Source organism: Chaetura pelagica, unplaced genomic scaffold (assembly GCF_000747805.2).
Source record: "Chaetura pelagica isolate M959 unplaced genomic scaffold, ChaPel_1.0 scaffold109, whole genome shotgun sequence".
Classification (NCBI taxonomy): Eukaryota; Metazoa; Chordata; class Aves; order Apodiformes; family Apodidae; genus Chaetura; species Chaetura pelagica.
Window position 1 is genome coordinate 5,008,956 of NW_009970725.1, and position 24,236 is coordinate 5,033,191.

Here is a 24,236-nt window from a genome sequence, read left to right on the forward strand (position 1 = left end):
TAATTTACACACTTTGTAAATACATAAGCCGAGCTACAGACACAACTAGACTTTGACAATACAAAATAATTGTACCTTTCCCAAGAATATTATTTTTCTAATCACACAGAAGAACCACAACCCCTCCTTTCCATTGCTATTACACAAATGTTGGGAAGTATTTGAGTGACAAGTTCTCCAGTAACTTGAGCGCAATACTTAAGTAGATTTAGGTTAAGGGAGATAGGAGGAGGAAAAAAAAATACAGACTCTGCTAGAGATTGTAAACCACATGTATATTCAGCAAGCAAATGAGATACAAGCTTTGAAACAATGAGCTGCTCTATAATGCACAGACAGTCTTTCAGGCTACCAAGCCCAAGCTCTGAAGTCTCTCTACACATTGATAAAAATGTCTAATTCTGAATGAAATATGTTTATTCTGTCTCATGTGAAGTCCTGTAAGCTACTAAGAGCAGAGTGAGCTGCTGACTCAGTCATTGTTCCTGGTTTTTACAACTCCTCCCATTCAGTTAATTAAAAAACCTGTTCCTGAATGGGCAACAAAAGCACTTTTTATACAGAATTGATCTATATACATTTTCAAGATTTCTGCTCCGTGAATGCACTTTTTCTTCAGCTTTGTTTATTGCAGCACAAGTGCCTGCCAGAGGCAGTACTGTTGACATGACTGTCCTCCTCGGGTGGAATGTTTCACTACACACCGTCCTACACTCATGCCGTTGAGCATGGGACGGGGTCAGAACCTGAAAGGCACAAAAGGCTTCTCAGCGAGCAAGAAGGCAATGAATGGCACTAAAGTCAGGCCATAGAAATGGGGATACTCATGTGGGAGTAGCACGAGGAAAAAGATCTGTCAGCAAAAGAGCAGAAGGCATAAAGGGCGGTGGGTTTACGATTGAAGAAAGTGTCTTTGCACTGTGGCAGAAACACTAAGAGCTTGAGTTTCGGTGAGTGTGACTTTGAAGCTTTTGTAAAATAACTAAAAAAAAAGAAGCTGTTCCGTGCTAAGGCAAAATTAACAATTAAGCTCAGCAGTTGCTGCTGTTATTTCCATAAAAGCTTCAAGTTGCCAAAAAATAGAAGAATGTGTATGAAGCTGTTTGGAAAAACCTCCTTCATTCTGCCACATGTATTTTTTAAAAGGTGGCTACCAAATGCAAAAAAAGTTATATCTGGTGTAAATCCACAAGTCACCATGTTACGACCAAAAATATGTTTCTGCGTATCTTAAATTCCTACCCATAATTGCAATTTTCTCCAGTTTTTTAATCAATAAAATGAAGTAATACAATTCAGAGCAAGAGTGACACAGAGGCTGCAACCTAGTAGTACCTAATTTACAAAAGTTTGCTCTCCTCAGTGCAGTCAAATTTTGGTCCCCTAAAATGATCAGCTGTTCCTCTAAGAATGACACGTCTTTCATTTGTCAGAGTAAGATTTCTCTGTTGCCACTGGTGGACAGGATTTCTTTTTTGAATGCTGTCTGTTTTTTATCTTAACTTCAAATAAATACCTTCATTTACTTGTGTCCACAGGTAGTGAGGAGATAGATTGAGCTACTGTCTCCAAGTACAGTCTATGTTTAAAATACTACTTATCCATGAAAAAAATCCTCTTCTCCTTTTTGAACAGTTTTAGACCCTGTAATTAGAAGAATCTGTTCAACTAGAGCTGCACTGAACTCAGGTCCTGAAATATTGCTGCCCTTAGAAATGACTCCAGTTTCTTTCATTGACACTTCAGTTGGACAAGAAACTGAAGTTCAGTATTTAGCAACCAAAATGGAGAGAATGAAGGGGAAGACAAGTTTCTTCCCGTGTGAATTTCCTACAGAGAGGCATTCTGAGGCAGGGGACGTATGGAGTTGGATTTCTGTACTCATTCTGTACTTGGAGTCACACAGACTATTAACTACAACTGCACACTTGCTGATGAGGGCATCAGTCCAAATGATTTAAATTTGTTACTATGTACTAGCGATCACAAATTTTGTTTTGATAAAACGTATTTCTGCATTTAAGAGGAAATTTTATATGTTCATAATTTCTACCAAACATCAGTGTTAATGCGGTGAGGATATAATGGTGTAAAGGCAGAATTTTCTGATGCAGCTGATTTAAAAGCCCAGCACGCTTGGCTAACCTTTAACACATATTCTAATATGGTCTGATCCTGCTTGAAACTACTAATATTAATTTCAAATGTTAACCAGGAGTTTATTCTGTTACTCTCATCTCAACTTGCTTCTGTGCTTTAATTAAATGTTAATCTATTGTAGACAACCCTGTTCTTTTCATGTATGTGTGTCTTGGGATGAGTGTATACTGATGATCTGGGAGGAGATCACCTAGCTAAGATGAGATCCAAAGGTAGATTAAGTCTGTGCTGCTGCTTAATTTTAAATGTATATGATGTCTTTCACTGGAACAGGAAAATCTACTTGGGCAGAACAACATAAGATACTGTTAAGGGACTTGTCTGCCATCCAGTGCCAGGTGGATGTTTAGTTTGCATTGACGTAAACTGGGACTCTGTTCCTTAGGAATGATCTTACCCTCTGGTGGCAGTCGGTTCCAGCAGCCATTCTCATAAGGGTCTTATGTGCCACTGTACTATGTTGGAGTCACGAGCTTTCAGTGACTTTTACCACTTTCATAAGTGAGGTCTAACTTGGTATCCACTTGGTACCAAGGGAACAGTGCTAGTAGTCACATAAGAAAAGCTTTTGTCATCACACAGCTGCTGTTAAACGTAGTCATGTCAACACTGTTTCATGCAGACTTGGTATTGGTTTAAGTTGGGCTTTCTGTAACGTTTCTCTCTTTATGCCTTTTTGTGCTGCAATCTGGATGAGCTCGTTTATCCACCAGGAGGATATGGCATCTTCATGTGCATGTCTTTGTATTCTTGCTGTTCAACAGGAAACTAGAAATAGCTTTTGTTAATAACAGTTAGGAAAGTCTGATGGTGCAGCAGTCATCAGAGTCCTCTGCATGGTCACTTGAGCATGTGAACTAACACTCTGCTGGTGTAATATTCTTGGTGTCTGTTTGCAACACATGGGAGAGGAATAGAATGGTATTCATTATAAGGCAGATCAGTGATAAACCAGTGAGTAAGTTAAATCTAGTTAACTCACAGTACAGACACTCAAACACGTTACCCCATGAAATGTTCCATTTCATTGTGGTAATTGTGTATTTGTGATGATAATAACTTATGAAACAAAGGTTAGAGGTTAGGCTTGTTTTCCCTGTCTGTCTTTTTACGTCATCTGTAACCTAAAATTCCCTCTCATGGAATATCTGTCAGTTAAATCTGCTTTAAGCTAAGTCACCATTTAAGTCACCATTTGAACTGATTTTTCTTTGTTATGCTGCCAGTAGAATAATATCTTTTCTTTGTTATTCTACTTAAGAGTCATAAAAGTAAGATAAGAAGAAAGAGAGCACTAGGCTGTACCATCCCCTTTGCTTTGCCAGCATAGGATTAGAGCTTTTGATTAGCAAGCGTTGTGTTGCAGTGTGGGAAACTTGGTTGGATTCCCGTCCTTGATCTCTCGAACGGTGTCTGTGTACGTGCACAGGTGATGTGTCAGCCTGGTGATGCTCTGCTTCAACATGTCTCTCCAAGTTGTGATGCCTGACTCACTCCCTCTTGGTTGAATGGGTATTTGTACCGCAGACGTAACACAAAGAAGAATAAAGGCGTTTAAGGCTTCAAAATCTTCATAATACTTCTGAGAAGTAAGACTATTCATTCTGAAGGGCTCCTTCCCCATGAAATGTTGCACAATCTTTGCTGACTGAATGTGCCTTTGTTCCTTGCCCTCTGCTTTGCACTGCCATAAGTTTAACTCCAGTACACTTGATGAATTCTACTTGTATTATGTTTACTTAGATATGTCTCCAGTTCATGTTTCATCTGTGTTTTTAATACAGTCCCAAAATTTCCAGAAGATTGGGTAGGGATGGGGACACAGGAGGTCCTCTATTCACCCCTGTCCCTCCCCTCAAGATAAAGCACTGCCAGGCAGCTCTTAAAACATGGAAACAGTATTTCAAAGTGTGTTTAATTGCTATTTTGTGGTAAGTATAATATAAGAACCAGTCATAGCTTTTTTAGTTTGTGGCCCAGTCGTTATCCCTTGGAAGCTGTCTGCCCAAGACTGTGTAATTTCCTGCTGTATTCTGTACCCTTCTATAGTTTCCTGTATGCTTTAGCAGGCTAAAATAGGAAAAGAAACACAGAAATTAATAGTAATAACTTAGGAAAACTTCCCTCTCTGCCCCCCAAACTTCCCCCCCATCCCCCCATAGCTCTCAGAAGGTATCAGTGAGGCGTATAAGGATGGGCCTGTACCATTGGGTTGTCTTACTCTTTCTTTGACTGAGGGGGTGAACTTAATGTAGCTTGGCATCCACGTTACTTTTGCTTGCCAGGTCCCAACCTGAGTTGAAATCAGCAGCTCCTTCAGTGGGGAACCCAGAAGTGACAGAGCAGGTGATTTGCTTTCCAGTCCTCTCCACGGGCAGTAGGGCTGTGAGCCTGTTTGCGCCATTTCATTTGCAAACTGCTCTCTGCTCCTGCTGTTGAAAAAAGCCTTCTGTAATTTCAGTTACACTTGCACTTTCTCTCTGCAGTGTCCCCTGTGCTGTCCTCTCTAGAGTGGGGACCTGCCAGCTCTGCTGCTCCAGAGGACCTGAGCACGCTGGCACTCTTCTTTCCTCTGGAGAGATGTGAACACAAGCTAATTTTCAACGAGCTGGAAGATGACAAACTGGAGAGAGGCATTTATTTCCCACTTGTTGTTACTTCTGCATGTCTGCCAAACCTTCTCACATTTACTTAGTGATAGGTCCCTGAAAGAGCTGCAGTATTAACTTCCCACCTTGGTTCCAGTTAGTCGTGTAATAGCTGCATCAAAGACGTGACGGTTCATCCTTTTTTCAGATCTAGACAGTTACAGCCACTGCCTTTACAGTACTTCTGGGAACAACAAAATGCCACATGTAGGTTCTATGCAAAGACATATTGGCAAATGTCAATTTAAGCACAAAAGTATTTTTGAAGAAACTGCATGTATGTTGGGGTGTTAGGATTACGTCTTCATCTGTTCTTTTAGAGTCTTTGGTTTGCCATTCTTGCTCTTGACTGGCTGCCTTGTCTAAGGATGAGGTAGGGATGAAATAGCTCTACTGAATTATCTAGTTGATAGGGTGACAAGTAAGACCATAAACTGAGATTTCATTCCATTGTTCCCACTGAGGCAGGTTTGTTCCTGCATCAGGTATTGAGGGCAGTTGAGTACCCTGTCAGATGGAGACATCTACAAACTGGGCATGCTGAAGTGTACTTTCCAACTCATGTAGCTGCATTCTACCTGACATCTAGCAAGCCTCCTCTCTGTGCCCTTTTTTTATTACGTCTTATTTATGCTTTAGGCTTATGCTTTTCGACTCTGCCCAGTTATAACAAACATTGTCCTTTTGGGGAGAAAAAGAACATTATTTCTGATCAGCTTGATGCACAGGAATGCTGAAAAATGTAGACAAAGTTTGTGTTTTTCCAAGATAGTGTTATTCTGGCAGGTAGAGAATCTTTTCGTTTTGAGTCAGCTCTTCTGTTCTTTGAAATACTGAAATGCATTCAGCAGTCAACAAATAATATGAAACATAAACCTCTGCAGTACTTTTGCTACCCTGCTGTGCCATCTGCGCATTCCTGAGAAGAGCTGGGCTTTGCATACAGTCTCACATAGAGAGATGGGAGAGTTAGTAAATAATCAAAGCTGCTGAAAGACAATACAACTCCTGCCTCCTTGGAGAAGTATTTAACAGCTAGCGCAAGTGAGCAGATGTTTCAGTGACCTTCCATATTTTCTACTGATGACATGCAGCTACTTATTTTAAAAAAAACAACAACTTTTTTTTCCCCAGTTTTTGTTTTTTGTATGAGCATATACACACTCTCATCCTTTTACGAAAACTTGGCTGTTCAGTGTGTGAACCGTTGCCATAAATAAGGACTCCTTAGGTCTAGGCACATTACAGGTAGTACAAAATGAACATTTCTGTCTTGAAGCATTCTAGACTGTTTGAAATGGCTGGAATATTTGGTGGAGAGGGATAAGTTGCTGTGGAAAGCAGGGCATCTTACATTAAAGAAATAAGCTGCATGAGGTGGGTAGGGTTGTGAATGTATGCAAGCCTGCAAGAACCTAACCAGTGGAAGCAGCAGAAGCAACCAAAAGGCTGGGACAGAAAAGGCTGGTTAATGACCCTTCTTTCAAATGATACAGGATCAACTTCTGGCAAGAAGGAAGGTGGACTGATTTTGCTGCTCCTACTGGGGTTTAATAAATGCCTCCATTAACAGGAGGATAAGCCCTTGTTTAGGTCTTTCCCTGCCTTTTTATCTTTCCAGACTAATTTCCAGCAGTATAGTGGATTTACTGTCTGTACTGTAAGTACCTTCACTGGCAAATAAGAATTCATAATCTGCAGAGATAATATATACTAGAAAGAAACTGTTCCAATACTGTGCCTGCCAGAGGCCATACTGAAAGATAAAGAGATACAAAGCCTGAAAGCTGCAAGGGAGTTACTAGACCTGCTCAGTGGACCGTGTAGGTATTACAAATCTTTGATCTTTCTGCACCTGCACTGATTTACTGGAGAAACATCTCATTATTCTCTTTGTGCTACTAAGAGAGAGAGGGATGAAATGCTATGAAAGTATAGTTTTAGCTTTAAATTTTCTTCATTTTTTCCTAATTAACACACAGTTAAATTACCTTGTGATTTGGTTATGCATGCTGTCAGTTTTGTAAAGTCTCCTGATGAAACTGTGCTTGCAAAGTGTAATAGAATTCCGGTTTAACTTGCAGTAAAGCCAGACTTATGTCCATTTAACTTGTATTTCAGCAGTGCTGTCTTTTTTTATGAACAGAGACTATGGAGAAGCACAATAAGAACTTGTCTCCTTTCTCCCTGTTAGTTAGTTACTTGACATCTGTCTCAAATGTGTATTGCAGGCCCCTCTTCAGCCCTACTTTCTCTCCTTCCAGCAAAAAAAAAGCCTGCCTTTCTCAGCGAGGAAATGAATTTTCAAAAACTGCCTATAGAAAATCTTGGGTTATAAACCATCATTTCCAAAGGAGAGGCATTTTAACATCTAGCCCTGACAGCTTCCATGCACAGCATACTTCTTGATTTCGTAACAGGAGGAGATTAATGCTGCCCTTCTATTATATGCTTTGGGATCTGTGTGTACTCCTCTGTAGTCAACCTCCTTGTGAACTGCTGCTTATTAGCAGGGAAGGCACAGACGGCTTTGTGTTTGCCTGGCTCAGCTGAAGGAAGGGGAGGATGGCACAGATAGCAACATAGGCGGTTCTGAGCATCTCTTTGTACCAAAGCAAAGCTCCAGCTGACTTTTTTTTTTTTTTTTAAAGACCATGTGTAATTCTGCAATAGACAGCAGACCCTGTTCCCACTTGCAGACAGCCTAAAGCACTTGTTTGTTCTGAGGAATTTGGGGCTTTTTTGTAGAAGTTTGGATTGCAATGGGTAACTGGCCTTTTCTTGCCACCAAGACTATTTTGTTGTTAAATGCATAGCAGTCATAGTAAAATAATATTATGCTTCCAAACAGAGTAACTAGAGAACCTAGAATTAAAGACCACTGCCTCATTGAAAGTGCTGGATAAGTATTGCCCTTACAATGTATCATTTAGTTTGTTGTTTTCCTTCCTTGTTCATGTGAATTCATGCCTTGTTGCTGTGCCCAGCTGAATTCCCACTTTCAACTAAGAGTTCTCAATTTCTTTCTCAACTAGCAAAATTTTGTCACTGCAATATCTCACAGTTTCAAAAAAACTATGTAGCTTCCATGCAGTATCATATTTAATTCCATTCTTTACATAAGGGGGGAGTGTTAAAAGAGAAATAACCCCACTGAATTTGGAGCAATCTGAGGTGACTCAAACTTGCTGCGGTTTGGGGGGTTTTTCTTCAGGGAATTTGAAGTATGAAATGCCATTATAAATTGTAGTCACAGCTTGCCTCAAGTGGGAACCACAGCTGGGAATCCTGCAAATCAGACTCCTGGATCCCCAAATTGGGTAATCAATTAGAGTTGCAGCCAAGTGGCTGTGTTGGTGGAAGAGGACAGCAGTGCACCCTGAGAAGCAATTCAGAAGCAAGCAGGAAAGAGCCATAGCCTCAGGTCAGACCATGGGGAATGAACACTGTGTGATGACTTCTGTAATGTTTAAGAATATCTTGCCCTTAGTTAATATCTGTGAAATACGGTCATTGGCTCTGCACTCTAGAGTAGTAGTTTTGCTGTGCTGTCAGGTGCTCCCTGGTGCAACTCTCAGTCCCTGCTGCTGCGTGATGTCCTGCCATGTCCTGATTCCATGTAAGAGGAAGTCTGACTTCACTCAGTTCCCACACACACCTGAATTTCCTTTGCAGGACACTGAGGTGCTTGCAGTGGGGAAGGGCCTACAGAGTTGGGGTATGCATCTCCTTTGTTAGGATGCGACTGACAGGCAAATCCTGAAACTGGAATTTAAATTATCTGTATGGTTGACTGGGGATTAAAAACCACCATTCTCCTCTGTTCATCTCTCCCTGTCTGCACCTTGGGCTTCAATCACAACACGCTTTCCAGCTTTGGTTAACTGAGCACCTCACTGTTTATTGTACAGGCTCCCTGAGCCCAGAGGTACCAGCTGCCTGGCCCCTCTGTGGCATTGCACCAGAAGAGGCTCAGAGCAGACAGTTTGGGGTATTTGGCTTCAGGTCACTGGCACATTGTGGGCTGAAGTGTTTTTCCAAATGTTTGTCCACCATCAGGTTGCCTGTGGCTGCCCATAATGTCTGCCAGATGTAGTTTTGTCTCTCTTAAATTTTCTACTTTTAACTCCCTTGAGCCTGTGGAAAAAAGAGTTTGCCAGAATTGTTCAAGACAGAGTATGTCTACAATGAATGTTTTTTAATACCTTCAGTAAGCAATTAAACAAATTTAAAGGGAAGAAAAATTCTGGAACTACTAAGCCTAAAGATACCTCTTCCCTCACCTGGGCATCCTTGAGCCATGAGTTCCTTCTAGATGTGTGGAGACACTGAGGGGAGGGATATTGGTAATTGTGCTTAAAGTCCTCCTTACACAGCCATCATTGATTCCTGTCTCAGGCAGAGTCCTGCATGAGGCCAGCTTTTGGTCTGACCTGGGAAAGCCATTCCTGTAGTCAACTACATTTCTGTAATATACTACAGGAATAGCTTCAGCAGGTCAGACCAAAGATCCTGCTGCACTTACCCCAGTGTGGGTCTTTGAAGCACTTGAAATGTCTTGGCTCAGCTTTAAATAATAGTGTGTCCTGAAGCAGAGGCAGAGTTGGGAAGACTCCAAGGCAACTAATTTTTGAAGAGTGGTGCAGTTTATTAAGCTGTTGCAAAATACAGTCTTACGGTGGGAAGCACAAGAATCTTTCGTTACTTACCCTGCTCATAATACTTCAAAGTTACTGTGGTCACTCTAGAAAGAAAAAAACCTATGGAAGGCAGTAAAAAAACATCTGTGTCTTTTAAGTTGATATTTAGGCTTACAGATACAGTACTCAAACATATTGATTGAACGAGTGTGCCTCTGTCAGCAGGGCCCTGGGCTTGGGTGGAGGAGCTGAGCCTCTTGGGCTTGCACCTCTCCTAGTGTGTGTGTGTGTGTGTGTGTGTGTGTGCGCGCACCTGGCAGGGTGGTGAGGACAGGTCTTTCTCATGGGGCATCAGGACTTGCTGACCTTGCATTCATTTCCTCCTTTGCTGCTAAGTGGTCTGAAATAGTTTAGTGTGGGTGAATTCTCCAAATGTGTCACAAAAGTCTCAAGTCTGATGGGATGTACAGGGGCAGCAGGGTGTTGTGCACAAAAATGCTGAAGGAGTGAGAAAATATTTCTGTAGGTGGCTGACATCCTGATGGATTTTAATGAAGTTGAGCACTGTTTGGGAACAATAACCCAGTGCATTGCTAATTTAAAAATATGATTTACAGGAGATGCGCTAAAAATTGATTCTACTCAACCTTTTACTTGTTTTCTTCAGTTGTTTCTTCCATCAAGTCTTACTGTGCTCAGCCTTTAATTTAGTAGTGGTTAATGTTTCTAATTTGGGAAGATTGCTCCAATGATTAAAGTCAGACAAGCAGCAAACTTGTCCATCTAAACTTTTGTTATCACTATGTTTTTAAAAGAAAGCTTTTAAACTGTGTGTTTGTAGTGCACAGAGCTGATTGATGTGCCTGGCTGTCCCTAGCAGGTCTGTCCAAGGCAGCTGCCTCCATGTTAGTTCTTGCCTTTTACAAGACTTAGAAAATAGCCAAGATTTTCCTGCTGGGGGAGGTAAAGTCATCAAGAAGCACTTGTTTTTTTCTAATGCTTTTCTGAAGGTGACCACCTTCAAAAGGTTTTTAACACTTTATGGTTTAATTTCTTATGTTAGTTTATGAATGAGGAAAGCTAGGTGCTGTTTGACTCTTAGGGAAGCCTAGGGGGAAAAGGGTTTTATCCTAGCATTTTTAATAGCTGTTTGATGATGCTAAAAACAAAAGCAAAACCCCTATGTTCCTTGTTTTGTTGTGGTTTTTTTTAGTAGTGGGTGTGTTTTCTTTCTGTAAAGGTTTTTGTATTAAGGGCTAAAAAACACTATCTGTACAGATAGAGTTACATCAAATGAAGTACACAAACACAAATGCCTCCGTAGTTATTTACTATTTCTAGAGAGCTTGTGATAAAAGGATCTTTTTTAATTTGACTTGAACTCCACCACACATTCTTTTTGTTCCAACCTGGTGAAACTGAGTGTCTTTCATGGCAGGTTCAGGAGACTCTCTGCGATCTTTCATCTTCTTTGGGTGCTAATAACTGGAAAAATTTACCAAACAAAATGGTGAAGAAATTGAGCCAGCAGTTGCCACAGTGACAGTTGTCCAGTATAAATATCTTACAACTCTTCTGTTTATCATCTGTTTTCAGGGCAGTTTAAGCTGCTGGAACAAGACCGAGATATTAAGGAGCCAGTGCAGTATTTTAACAGTGTGGAGGAGGTGGCTAAAGCATTTCCTGAACGAGTTTACGTCATGGAGGAAATAACATTCAACGTTAAGGTAGTCCCTGAATAAATATTTATCCCTGTCTAAATTATTAACTGTTACGACCTTTATATACATGGCAAGTGAGCAAGGGTGCTGTGTGGGAAGTGTGATTTTTGAGACAAATGAGCCTTTAGTGTTCTGCATTTAGTGATGGTGCTCCTCGGGATCATTTTTGCAGTCTTAAATCAACATGTCTTGTAAGAGCTCTCCTGCCGTATGGTACTTTAGGGAGCAGTCCTGATGATCCATCCAATAACTCATCTAATTAGGATGCTCCTGCCAGATTTTAAACAAATATTGCTTGTTGCCCACTTTTCCCTCCCCCTCCAGCAATCTGAGTTTTCTATCTGCTAAGCAGCAGCTGCTTGAATCCCTGTACAGAAAGCCTTATTCTCAGAGTGCACCCAGGGTGAAGGGATGGGGGGTTGCTTGTCTCGAAATTACTGCAGCTGAATAGCATTGTGAATAAAACAAAGACAAAACAAAACAAAAAAAAACCAAACAAACAAACCCACCAAAATACATGCTTGTTCTGTGTGTTTGTTTACATGTACACACTTTTTGGGCTCATCAAAGGCTGATGAGTCCCGTGAGTGTGGAAGGGCTTGCTGTCACTGAACACACCACAGTGCAATGGCGTGACACTGTGAGTTCAAAACTTGTTGTCCCTGGTCCTACCTGTATCTGTGACACTACTCAGGGCACATCAGCTCAGCTCTTCAGACTCGTCTCTTGCTTCAGTTAATGTGCCACCCACGACTGGTGGAAGAGCATCCTAGCACTGGGATGCAACAGCACAGATCCAAATTGTCAGCCCTACAGTGGAAACTGTTTAATCCTTCTGGTACAAAACCAGTATAGAGCTTCCTGGTCTCTCCTGAAGTGATGTGGGGTTTTTAGAACAACCTTTTGAAGGCTTTTTCTTTCTTGCACTGCTAGAGCTGGGCTACACTCACTAGTCCATGATTTTTATAGGTGTGAAACAAGATTGCTGAGGACTGCCGTAAGTGTGAGGGCTCATCAGTTAATTCATTCAGGGACACAGACTCATGCCTTTAAAGACAGCAAGTTGTTTACATTTCTGCTCTCCATTAACCTGAACCCATAAAGACAGAGGCTTTCACGAATGAAGGCTGCATGAGAAAGCTGGAACATTTTTGTATGCTCAGGATATAGTTGGGCAAATCAAGGCAGCAAGAGGATTTCATTTCTACCCAGGAAAGATCAGTCTTACCTTCGGACTGCTAGCCTTATCCAGTGGTGTGCCAATATTTCTCAGTGCTCTGCCAATATTTCTCAGTTGATCAATGACCAAATCAAAAGAGTGGCAGAGTAAAATGTGCAGCTTTGATTTTATAAGAAGAAAAATATTCATCTGCAGGCTTGTTTAAATGTAAAATGCTGTGTCTTGAATAATATTTAACAAACTGAGAGCTAAGCATAACTTACTGTTAGATACCAAACAATTTTTTGAAGATATTATAGTGATACTCCTTAATGTAAATAACAGCTATAATAATCCAGGTTTAACGTAGTTACACAGTTATCTTGGCAGTATTTCTCTTGGCAGTTTTTCCAGTTTCATAGAAGTCTATTCCAAGGTTATCATCTTCCAAAAAATAAATGAACTTAACAGGATTTATTAAAGTGCTTAATAACCCTTTACACGCAAGAGAATTATGTGCGTTAAAATTTTAATATAAGGGAGATCCTGTCGAACTGATTAGAGCAAAGGGAGGAATACTAAGTACAGTTGATTTCTGTCCAATGCAATGTGCTCATTTAAATTCAGAACAGAGTATCAGAAGGTAACTAATCCAGTATTAAAAAAAAAAAAAAAAAGCCTAAAATATCTGATGAAGCATTTAAGATGAGGGGGAGCTAAGTCTGGAAATTCTTTCTTGTTCCAGACACTCAAGTCTTTGGATAATTTTGAAGAAAGAGCCTGTAGAGTTACAGGGTGCCACCAGACAGTCACTGCCTGGCTTTGGCAGTGCTTGTTGAGGTCTGTCTGCACGTGCCAATAATGCCACAGTTACGGTTCGACTGGGTCCGAACTGTGCTCCTCTGTATAAATCCTGTGCTGCTCCAGCAGGGTTTTACAACTCATGCTGCCATTCTCACTGTGACAGACTGTGGGGTCTTCTCTGCAGGGGTTACTTTTATTTATCCTTCTTGTATTAGTTGTTAAAAGGAAAAACACACCACCTTCTCCCCACGGTGTTGCAGCTAGGCAGGCTTTCTGGGGAGTGTGCTGAGGCAGGGGCTTGGGGCCAGCCAGTTGTTTGAAGGAAGGCTGCGACACGTGCCATCAAGCCGAGGTGGCAGTGGAAGATGGAGTCACTTTTCACAGGACAGCAAACAAAAATTTTAGATTAGACCAAACTTTTGTAATGGCTAAAACGATTTCTGGTCATTTATTTGGATGTAAGTATCACACTGTGCTTGTAGACTCGGTTGCCTCAGATACTCAGTGGCCAGCAGCATCTACAGGCACAGCAATTTAGTGTTCTGGGGATAAACTGATTTAATTCAGTCAATAGGTGTTTAACCTGTTTCTGATTTGAAATTAGAAGTATTCTGTCTTTTCTTCACTGACCAGATAGGGGGGTAACTTTATATTAAAGTTATTCAGTGCATGGTTGCAAAGAATTTTCCCTAGGTAACAGCATCATGCTGCAAAGAGGAGAATTTTTTTATTCTCTATGCTAGGAAGAAAAATATTAAGAAAGTTGAGCTGCCCCAGGGCCCTACCTTTTGCTGAACCAACAGCAGTAGGTTTCTGTGATCAGATCTCTCATCCCACACACAAGGCAGTCTATACAAATACCCCAGAAGCTATTTGCATTAAGACTTACAATCAGGAACAAAATCCCCACATCACACCAAGGGCAATTCACAAAAAGTTCTCTTAAAAAAAGTAACAATATTGTCTGATAGATTGGACATCAGAAAAGCCTTTAATTTCTGCACTCTAAAAAACAGCCCAATTAGTGTTTTAGGATCCTTCAGATCTTCCAGGATATAATTTTTGTCCTGATGATACCACTTGGTTTCCCAGGAGAGGCTGTGAAGTTGTTTGCAGAGCCTTTCCAGGATGGAGAAGTAGGTCAGGTAATCAGCCCTGTAGTGATCCTTTTCTTTCCTATCAAAGGCATCGTTTGGCTGATGTGATGTTTTGGTATCCTGTTTGATTTTCTTTTTAATGTAATCCTCTTTTCACAGTGATTTAACTGTGTTGGTCCATAGAGTGTGAATTTTGTCAGAAATCAATCATTGAATCACTTAGGTTGGAAAAGACCTATAAGCTAATAAAATCCAACCATCAACCTAACTTTACCAAGTCCACTGATAAGCCATGTCCCTATGCACCATATCTACATGATTTTTAAACACATCCAGGGATGGTGACTCTACCACTTTCCTGGGCAGCTTGTTGCAGTGCTTAACAACCCTTTCTGTGAAGAAATTCTTCCCAATACCCAGTCTAAACCTCCCTTGGTACAACTTGAGACCATTTCCTCTTGTCCTATCCCTTGTTACTTTTGAGAAGTGATGGGCACTTACCTGAAAGAAGGTTGTAGAGAGGTAGTATATAGTAAATATATAGTGAAAACTGTGGTTTGTTTTTGTTTTTTTTTCTTCCTGATTAATGTTAATGCAGCAGAGGGAAGCAAAACTGATCTTCTGACTTGCAGTTATGACCCCTCATCACCCTGTGGTTTGATGCCAATAAGTGCTTTTGCCTTGCAGTGGCTTCATATGCTGGTCTTTCTGACATCCCATGTGAAGAGACACTTCATGTTAGAGCTCTGCAGTATTACCTGTCACATTTGGGGTCACTTTTCTAACACTTTGATTTAATTTATTTAAGACATTCTTAAACAACACTGAAGCCAGTTTTTAATGTAATCAGGGCAAAGACCCTTTTAGTTGAGAGGAAGACATGAATTATTGTATTTGCTGATTCTCTGTATTGGGAGAAAGACATTTATAAAATAAAAATGGAATGCTGTCTCACTGAATTTAGTAGACTTCTTTTTTTTTCTACTAATAGCTCTTTGAAAGTCCGTTTGTTTTATATTAAAATAATCATTACACATTTTTGGGGACCAGTAAAAATGTATTTTAAGTGTTCTGATTGGTGTCTCAGCTTTAACAGTAAAAACTATCTGCATTAACTATGAATCAGACACCTCACAGTTAAAAAGAGCTCTACCAAAAGCAATCCTAACTGAATTTTTACTGTAAATGCAATTTTTGCATTACTCTAATAAGATCCAGCAGGTATAACAAGCTATATGAAGCCACAAATCATTTTTATAAGGCGTTTGTGTGTGCCCAAGTGATTAAAGACTTCTACTTCAAACTATAACAAATTAGAACAGTTGCACTCCAAGTCAGGACTATTGACTCAGGTGTTGTCAAAAGCTATTTTTTCTGGGTTAACTTTTCCTTAAGCAAAAGAAACAATTCACTTGAGCTTTCTCAAAAGAACAGGTTTCCTAAATAATCATTAATCACTGCCCTGATGCCAGTCCTTTGCAGTAGATGTGATTGGCTTCTGAATTGTGGGAGTCTTGAAACTGAGGGAATTAGGGTGACTTAGTCCACTGATGTTTTGCCATGTGTTTGATGTCTGTAAGCCAGTAACCTTTCTGGTCAGCATCCTGGCATCAGTAGTGAACAGTTAGCATGGATCAAGACTGGCAGCGGGCAGGTTAGGGTAAGTACATCATGGAGTAGGTTCTAGTTCTGTGAGTCCTCTGCAGTAGGAGTTGTTCAATTTGAGTATCTGCTAGTGATTTCTGGATGGCTTTGGAGTCTAGTGTAACAAGAACTGCCTCTTCCATAGAGATGGGAATGTGGTTTATTCTCACACACTAACAGAAAGTGAAAATGGGCTGGGAAGGGTGAAAGAAGGGCAGGGGAAAGGAAAACTGCAGGAGTCATTGTTATAAAGCATAAAGCATCATTGTCATGTGTAAAAGAGAGTTACAACCATGAAGATAAATGTTTGGGGAAGGAGTTATTTCAGAATGCAGGAGGAGGGAAGTGAGCTGAAAGTGTGGGGCAGAGAGGAGCCACACTGGAACCAGAGTTGGCCCTCCTGTGTATGTTATGCAACTGAATGAAGATTTCTCAGGTGCTTTGTGCCTTCTGTAGTGTTAACTGTTTTCCAGAATTATGAAGAGATTCTCATAGAAATATATAATTTCTGTATCAGTCTATGTTCTGGAGTACCTTAACTCTCCCACTCTGAGATAGAGAGCTGCTGAGATAGAGAGCTGTTGCCATCATATACTGGCAACATGCTGTGTCATGTGTGTGGGCTGGGACGTGCTAATGGCCTGTCCAAGCATCTGAAATAGCAGAGGGTTCTGGTGTTTCCCAACAGTGATTTAGTAGCAGGAAGCAGAGGGCTCAGCAGGGGTGTGAAGGAGCATAAGGGGTTCTTGGAGGTGCAGATCCTGTTGGGTCAGTGCTGGAAGCTTAGAGGGTGTCAAGTTTGGTGTGGTGTTACCCTTTGTGCCCTTTAGAAGCAATTTATGATACTCACTTTCTTCCAGATCATGTTGTATTTAAGCCTACTATTTAGTGTGAAACAGATCTGTTCTGAGGAGCTGCTGTGCTTGACTGATTTCTGGGCTGAGGGGAGCCCTGTGAAGTTCACCAAAGGCAAGCACAAAGCCCAACATCTGGGATGCCATGGGCACTGCAGCCAGCAGTTTCTAGCTGACAGGCTAGAGAGTGGCTCTGGGGAAAAAAGACTGAGAGTTACCTTGTAGAGAGTAGTGGTGGTGTAGCAAAGGTTGCCAGCTGAATATTGGGCTGAATTAGCAAGAGTGTAGCTCAGACTCATCTGAGGTGCCCACTTGGAGGGCAAGAGGCACAAGTTCAAACATGAGGATTCTGTTCTAATATATGGAAAAAAAAAATAAATCTAATGAGAGTAGTTAAACACAGGAAGAGGTTGCCCAGAGAATCTGTGGATGCTCTATCTTTGGAGAAACTAAAAATGTAACTGCACATGACCCTGAGCAGCCTGCACTAACTTATACCTGTTTTGTGGAGCAGGTTGAGCTTGATGATTATGGGGGTCCTGCCCAACCTGGAGGTCTCACCTAATATAGTGTGCTAAAGTTCATCGCTCTATTTGTTATGTTTTCATAAGTTTCATGGACATTGATAAAGTGAAATGTTTGAGTGAACAAGACAGCAAGTTTGATTTTCATAGGTCATTGCTACAAGGACAAAGTAAAGATTGTTAACTATGTAATTGGAGAAACAAAAATGTAGAGATATCTGTGCATGAGTTTCTAGATTATTTTAGAATTATTGTTTTATATAGTATGAATGAGAGATATATTTGTTGCTCATGTCCTGGAACACGTACTTACCTACACTGTATGCTTTGTAGATGTTAACTATCATGTGGTAATGAATTAATTAATCTAACACAAGAAGAGAGGAGTTACCTTTCTTGACTTTCAGAATTCAAATTTTAAAATATACTTAGCCTGCTGAGGTGTACCAGCAGCTTTAACTTGACCATAGTAGGGTTTAATGTACAGGGATAATGTGCAGTCTTAGACTTTCAATTTCACTTGAGTTTTTTTATTACAGTTTTGGACAGCATCTGATGCCTTTTATATTTGTGCAGAACAGTATTTATCTCAGAGTGCCAAACTAGACTTGTGCCACAATTTTTCTTTTGTTCCAGCACAGCAAAATTCAGCCTTATTTCACTGTGACTATACTTTTTTTTTAAAAGAATATTTCCCAAACTTTTGAATTTATAATGTTTTGTCTTTAAACATGCCTGTTGAATCTAAAAATCCATTTGCTCTTTGGCTGATGGAAATGGGTGCCACTAATAAGCAGCTGCTTTGTGAGACCTTCCTTGTGAAGCTTGCCCAGTTATTTACCTCTGCTCTTTCACACCTGACCCACTGTTTCCTTCTAAGGTGGCATGTTTGTTTCTGAATCACCAGGGAATTGTGAGTTGGCCAAGAAGCAGTTCTCACAGCTGTAGGTTGTGACACCTCCCTCACTCCAGCTGGTGTCCTGCAGGAAGGAAGAAGCTGTAACTCTATTTGTCTTGAGATAAAATTTCTGACAATGCAGCTGATGCCCAAAGAAGCCATTTGTGGGGACTTGCCAATGCTAGAAACTGATATTCTTACAAAATATCCCCTCTCAGAAAGAGAAAGGGGCTACTGAATGGTGCATACACAGAGCCCTGTGTGTCCTTATCAGCTCCACCAAAGGCAGGGCTACATTCCCACAGCTCAAAAGCAATGCTCTGTGGTGGTTTTGAGGAGAAACCAGTAGTAAGCATCACAGCAGTGTTACCAGCAAAAATACCAAGTGCTTTCCTTTCATGTCACGGTATTTCCAAATACTGTCTTGCCGGGGGTGTGAGCTGTGAATGAGTAGTATGTACCATAAAATCCTAGTAGTTTCCTGGATTAGACCCAATTAGCCTTTGTTTAGATAATTCAGAGTTTGAATGACTTCCTCTCCGGAAGCCCTGAGACCGAAGTGCTAAGGCAGCACACCTCTGCTGAGCTGCCTGTTTGCCCTGAAAGCCTTGCAGAAGGCAATCACAACTTCACAAATATGGGTGAATGGCAGATCATGTCTTGGAAGAGGAAGTGTTCTTCACAGGACTTCTCAGTTTATTATGAGATTGGAATGAGAGCCTTGATTTCATGCAGTGCCTATTCCATGATGATACATGAGTTTGAAGCCTGGAATTTGAACTTCACACAGCTCCATGAAGTTTTCAGGGGTTGCAAAGGTGAGAAAGGGCTACAGCGTTTTCCAGTCTTAAGGAAATAACTTGAGGAACAAATGAACCTTGGACATCTGTTTTGCTTTTTTTTTTTTCCTTTCCAGTACAATTTCCATAGTAGAAAAGTACACACATGGCTGTACATATGCTGTTTAATCTCTTAAATTGCAATTGTCATTAAAAAATTATGAAGGAAGTTACGACTAGGAGAGTAAGGCAGAGAGGGAGTTAGGCATATGGGATATTTAGTGTCAGCATGGTAAGACCCTGGCTCAGGTTGCCCAGGGAAGTTGTGGATGCCCCATCCCTGGAAGTGTCCAAGGACAGTGTTGGATGGGGCTCTAAGCAACCTGGTCTAGTGGGAGATGTCCCTGACCATGCAGGAGGCGTTGGAACTAGATAATCTTTAAGGTCCCTTCCAACTCAAACCGTTCTATGATTCTATGATAGACCAATATTCTTCTCCTTCAAGGAATAGATGTCATCTGTTGCTCCCCCTAGCCTGCAAGAGATTATATCAAAGGAATATGCTTCATCTGTAATGATTATATCATGTTTTCTGCTCCTCAGAGAGCTGAAGATAGTGGAAGGAGGAATTTTTTGCTTCCCTCAAGAGCCTGGTGAATAAGTTCTAGCAAACAGCAAAAGCAAGGGGGTGGGAAAAGCATACACAAGGGAATCTAGAGATGCTCTGTCATAGCTCATGACACAAGTGGCTGTTTGAATTACTGGGATATGTGGAGTTGTCCTTTAAAAATTGTTTGTTCTCATGCCTCCTTTGGCAGTGTCAGGTGGCTATTTCCCATCAAGTAAGATGCAGGATTGTGCAGAAAAACCAAAAAAGCTTACTTGGCTGAGCTTCAGGTTGAACACCTTGCACTTGACTACTCAGCTGTTTTGTCATGGTTTGAGCCCAACACAACAACAAAGAACAGCCCCGTGGCCGCTTACTCAACTTACACACACACACACACACACACTCTGGGATAAGGAGGACAAAGCTCATGGGTTGAGACAAAGGACAAGGTTCTTCACTGATTAAAGTCCCGGGCAAAACAGACTCAGCTTAGGGAAAAAACAATAATTTAATTTCACACCAATCAAACACACACAGAACACAGACAACACAAAGAGCAGTGCTTGCATGTTACCCCACCCCTCCCTTCTTCCTGGCCCCAATTCCTTTGTTCCCAGTTTCTCTCCCTCCTTTCCCCCAGCGGCACAAGGGGACAGGGGATGGGGTTTGGAGTCAGTTCACAGGCTGGTGGTTCCTGCTGCTCCTTCCTCCTCAGCAAGAAGGATTCCTTACAGTCCTTCCCTGTTTCCCCATGGAGTCTCTCCCATGGGAGAGTGTCCTCCACAAACCTCTCCTTCGTGAGTCCTTCCCATGAGGTCTGGAGCTGCTCCAGCCTGGGCTTCCCACAGAGTCAGGGGCTGCTTCGGGAACAAACTCCCCTGGCTCTGGGGTCTTCCAAAGCTGCACAACCAGAGTCTACAGACAGCAAATCCACTGGCCACAAAATCCAAGTCCACTGACCAAGTTCACCCCACCTGGCACCTTCAGGGAATGTTCCACCATGTTCCTCCATGAGTGCAGGGGCACAGCTGCCATCTCGGCATGGCAGGGGAACTTCTGCTTGGGCACCTTCTTCCCCACGAACCACCAGCACCACTCTCCTCCTCCAAAACAGCTCTTCTCTGCCCAAGTCCTTCTCTGCTCAGGTGTTGTATCAGTTCTTTCCTAGGTTAATTGCTAAGGCACATCTATTGTCCCTCTAATGGCTCTGGCTGGGTTTTGGAGCAGGGGGGAGCTTCTCAGCTTCTTACCAGAGCCACTCCTGTGGCCCTTCCCCCATACCAAAAAACCCAGCAAACAAAACCAGAACATATTTGAGTGAAGTTACATTATTTTTTCCCAACATACTGTCTTGTAAGTCCAGTCTTAACAGATTTGATATTATTTGAAGTATTGTCTTCAGTGGGGGAAAAATGCTTTTTTTGTTACTATTTTGCAGGTGGCTTCAGGTGAATGCAATGAAGATACTGAGGTTTACAACATTACCCTTAGCACTGGGGATGAGCTCACTTTAATGGGGCAAGCAGAAATCCTTTATGCAAAATCTTCTAAGGAGAAGTCACGACTCAACACCATCTTCAAAAAAATTGGGAAACTTAATTCAATCAGTAAGCTAGGCAGAGGCAAAATGCCCTGCCTCATCTGCATGAACCACAGGACCAATGAAAGCATCAGTCTCCCCTTCCAGTGTAAGGGCAAGTTTAGCACCCGCAGCCCCCTGGAGGTGCAGATGCAAGAAGGTGAGCACACAATTCGCAATATAGTAGAAAAAACCAGGCTGCCTGTTAACGTGACTGTGCCGAGTCCTACACCAAGAAACCCTTATGACCTGCATTTTATCCGTGAAGGGCATAGGTACAAGTTTGTCAACATTCAAACCAAGACTGTGGTGGTTTGTTGCGTGCTTCGTGGCAACAAAATCATTCCCATGCATTTTCCCTTGCACTTGACACTTCCAAAATTTACTCTACCTGACAGTCTGGTGAAGGGGGAGCTGTGGCATGAATCCCTCATCCAGCACTGGTTTAATATTTGCCAAGAACAGTTTGATATAGATGAGTATTCCCGTGCCGTGCGAGATGTGAAGACTGACTGGAACGACGACTGCAAGAGCCCGAAGAAGAGCCGATGCACGGGGCACAGCCACGTGCCCAACTCGCTCAGCTACGCGCGGGACGAGCTCACGCAGTCCTTCCACCGCCTCTCGGTCTGCGTCTATGGGAACAACTTGCATGGGAACAGTGAAGTGAACCTCCACGGCTGCAGGGACTTGTGTAACGAGTGGGCCCTGTTTTCTCATGATGCTCTTCAGTACCAGGAGTCTGGTGACAGTGGCAGCGATTACCTTTTTCCTGAAGTTACTGAAGAGTCGATGTTTCTGCCAACAAAACCAGAACTTCCTTATGAAGAGTTGTGGTTGGACCAAGGGTCTGGAAAGGCTTGTGACCAGCCTCTCACTCGCTCACTAAGTGAGAAGAACAAATGCAGCAACTACAGAGATTCTTTCCGATCCAAGTGTGGTAACGCATCTCTTCCTGTGCCTGTGACCATCGGAGCAACCACAAAGTCTTCAGATGTTTCCCTACCTCCACCTCCAGTGCCTCCCAAATCAGAAGCAGTAAGTCAGAGTTACTGATGTTGTTTTGTTTCTTTTTCAGCTGATGGAGAGTTTGCTTGGAGATTTTCCTAGGGAAGACTTCGGGGCAGGGGTGGGGTGCATATGGAGGGCAAGGAAACAATGAAACTTTGGGATGTACAACTTCAACTAGTTTCCTATGTAGTGTAAGTCATGTCCTAAAAATCACCAAAGTATAGTTAATATAACTGGTCTAGTAGCTTAATCGTGATACTTTCAGGTGATACTTATTGGGGGTTTTTTGCTCACACAAACCAGGTCTAAGAATTGCTATCTCACTTCCTTCTCTTCCTTTCCACTTCATCTCTCATGTGGTCTCTATGTTTATTCTTATTTTCTGTGGCGGAAGTGTGTGGGGTATGACCCCACTTGGAGCTGCCTTGGAAACTCTTACTCTGTGTGTTTTCAATTAACAGGCCCTGATAATGAGGACAGCTAGAATTTTTATAGATGTGAAGTGCTTGTTAACAAGAGATTGTTTTCTCTGTTACAAGTCTATGGCAAATTTTGAAGAACATTAAGTGTCATTGACCTCAAGGAAACTTTATCAAGCTAGATTTGAACTAATCACTGCTTATTGAAAGAAAACATGTTTAAATAGGAACTCTGAAGAGTTGATAAACGAGCCTTCTGTAGTTCTCAACTTTAAGCACACCATGTTTCGTGTTCTAAGGTTTCTAATGAAAACTCATAGGAGGAATCACTCCTCCAAACCTGAAATGGCATGGAGACTTCAGAGGCAAAAATACAAATTATCAATAGGAGCTTACGTGGACTGGGTGGAAAATCCAAGAAACACAAGGTCTCTTGACACAGTCCTAAACATTATTTTTTTTAAATCATGAAGGAAAAAAGAAAACTTCACCCAAGAAAGAGTATTTAGGAATCTTTAGCAGAATTCAAGTGATACATATTTATGTCACATAATTTAACAAATTCATTTTGGAGAGGTTTTGCTGACATTTAAATAAAGAAAAGAAGATTCTATTTGCAAGTCCAATGATAGTTCCAAGAGGATAGCTGCACAGTAAGCTGAGACTAATGGAAGACCGAACTGCAGCAAACTGTGGCAATATCATCCCTTTCCTGTTCCCATCTTACAGTCCAGCCATAGCCTTTCCATCATGAATCATAGAATAATAGTGAGGTTTGGGTTGGAAGGGACCTTGAAGATCATCTAGTTCCAAGCCCCCTACCATGGGCAGAGACACCTCCCACTAGACCAGGTTGCTCAATGTCTCATCCAGCCTGTCCTCAAACACTTTCAGGGACAAGGCATCCACAGCTCCTCTGGGCAACCTCTTACAGTGTCTCACCACCCTCATAGTGGAAAATTTTCTCCTAATGTCTAACCTCCTAAAATCTGCCCTCTTCCAGTTCAAAGCCATTACCCCTAGTCCTCTTGCTAGACACCCTTGTAAAAAGTCCCTCCCCAGCTTTCCTGTAGGCCCCTTCAGGTGCTGGAAGGCAGCTATAAGATCTCCCCAGAGCCTTCTCTTCTCCAGGCTGAGCCAGGTCACAGTCTGATTGAAACCTAAGTTGTGGTTGTTTGTGCTAGGTTAGCCTGCAGTGAGTTGCTGTGGGGATCCCCCTGGCCAGGCTGTGCAGCTGCTGGGGCAGTTCGGCGAGGAGGGGAGGGGAACACCCGGGCCAGCATGAAATGCATAGGTCCAGCCTTTTGACTGTGCCGCCACAACTTCCCAAAAAATCAGCTGCAGCAGCTTCAGCTAAGACAGGAAAGTCAAGACATTACGTCTTCTTAGCAAAGAGTGTTTACGTGAAATGTCTAAGTGCAGGAACCCAAGAGCAGTTCCTTGCCTCCAAGGTCAGGTACACACTGACGCTTTGTCCAGACTCTTTTGGACAAGTGCCCAGCAGCAACATACCAGGACGAGGTTCCCTGGCAGCCTACGCTGATGTAAACTAGTGTGGGGCTGGTCTCACCCTCCTCCTCCTTCTCTTTTCCCAGCCACATGGTCCTGGCTCTTCTTTTGTGCTGGCTCTGGCACTCCTGCGCCTGGGCAGGCAGCCAGGTCTGGATCTGGAAAATTATTAGCTTCCTG

The 24,236-nt window shown here is 42.0% G+C and overlaps 1 protein-coding gene across 1 annotated transcript in view; it reads left to right on the plus strand.

Moving 5' to 3' along the window:
- The window catches only part of GAREM (GRB2 associated, regulator of MAPK1), a 104,379-nt gene that overhangs the window by 72,373 nt on the left and 7,770 nt on the right, over positions 1 to 24,236 (plus strand). The window contains exons 3-4 of the mRNA XM_010006893.1: positions 11,045 to 11,175; positions 20,977 to 22,155. Coding sequence (XP_010005195.1) covers positions 11,045 to 11,175; positions 20,977 to 22,155 — 1,310 coding nt within the window. The remainder of the gene's footprint in view (positions 1 to 11,044; positions 11,176 to 20,976; positions 22,156 to 24,236) is intronic.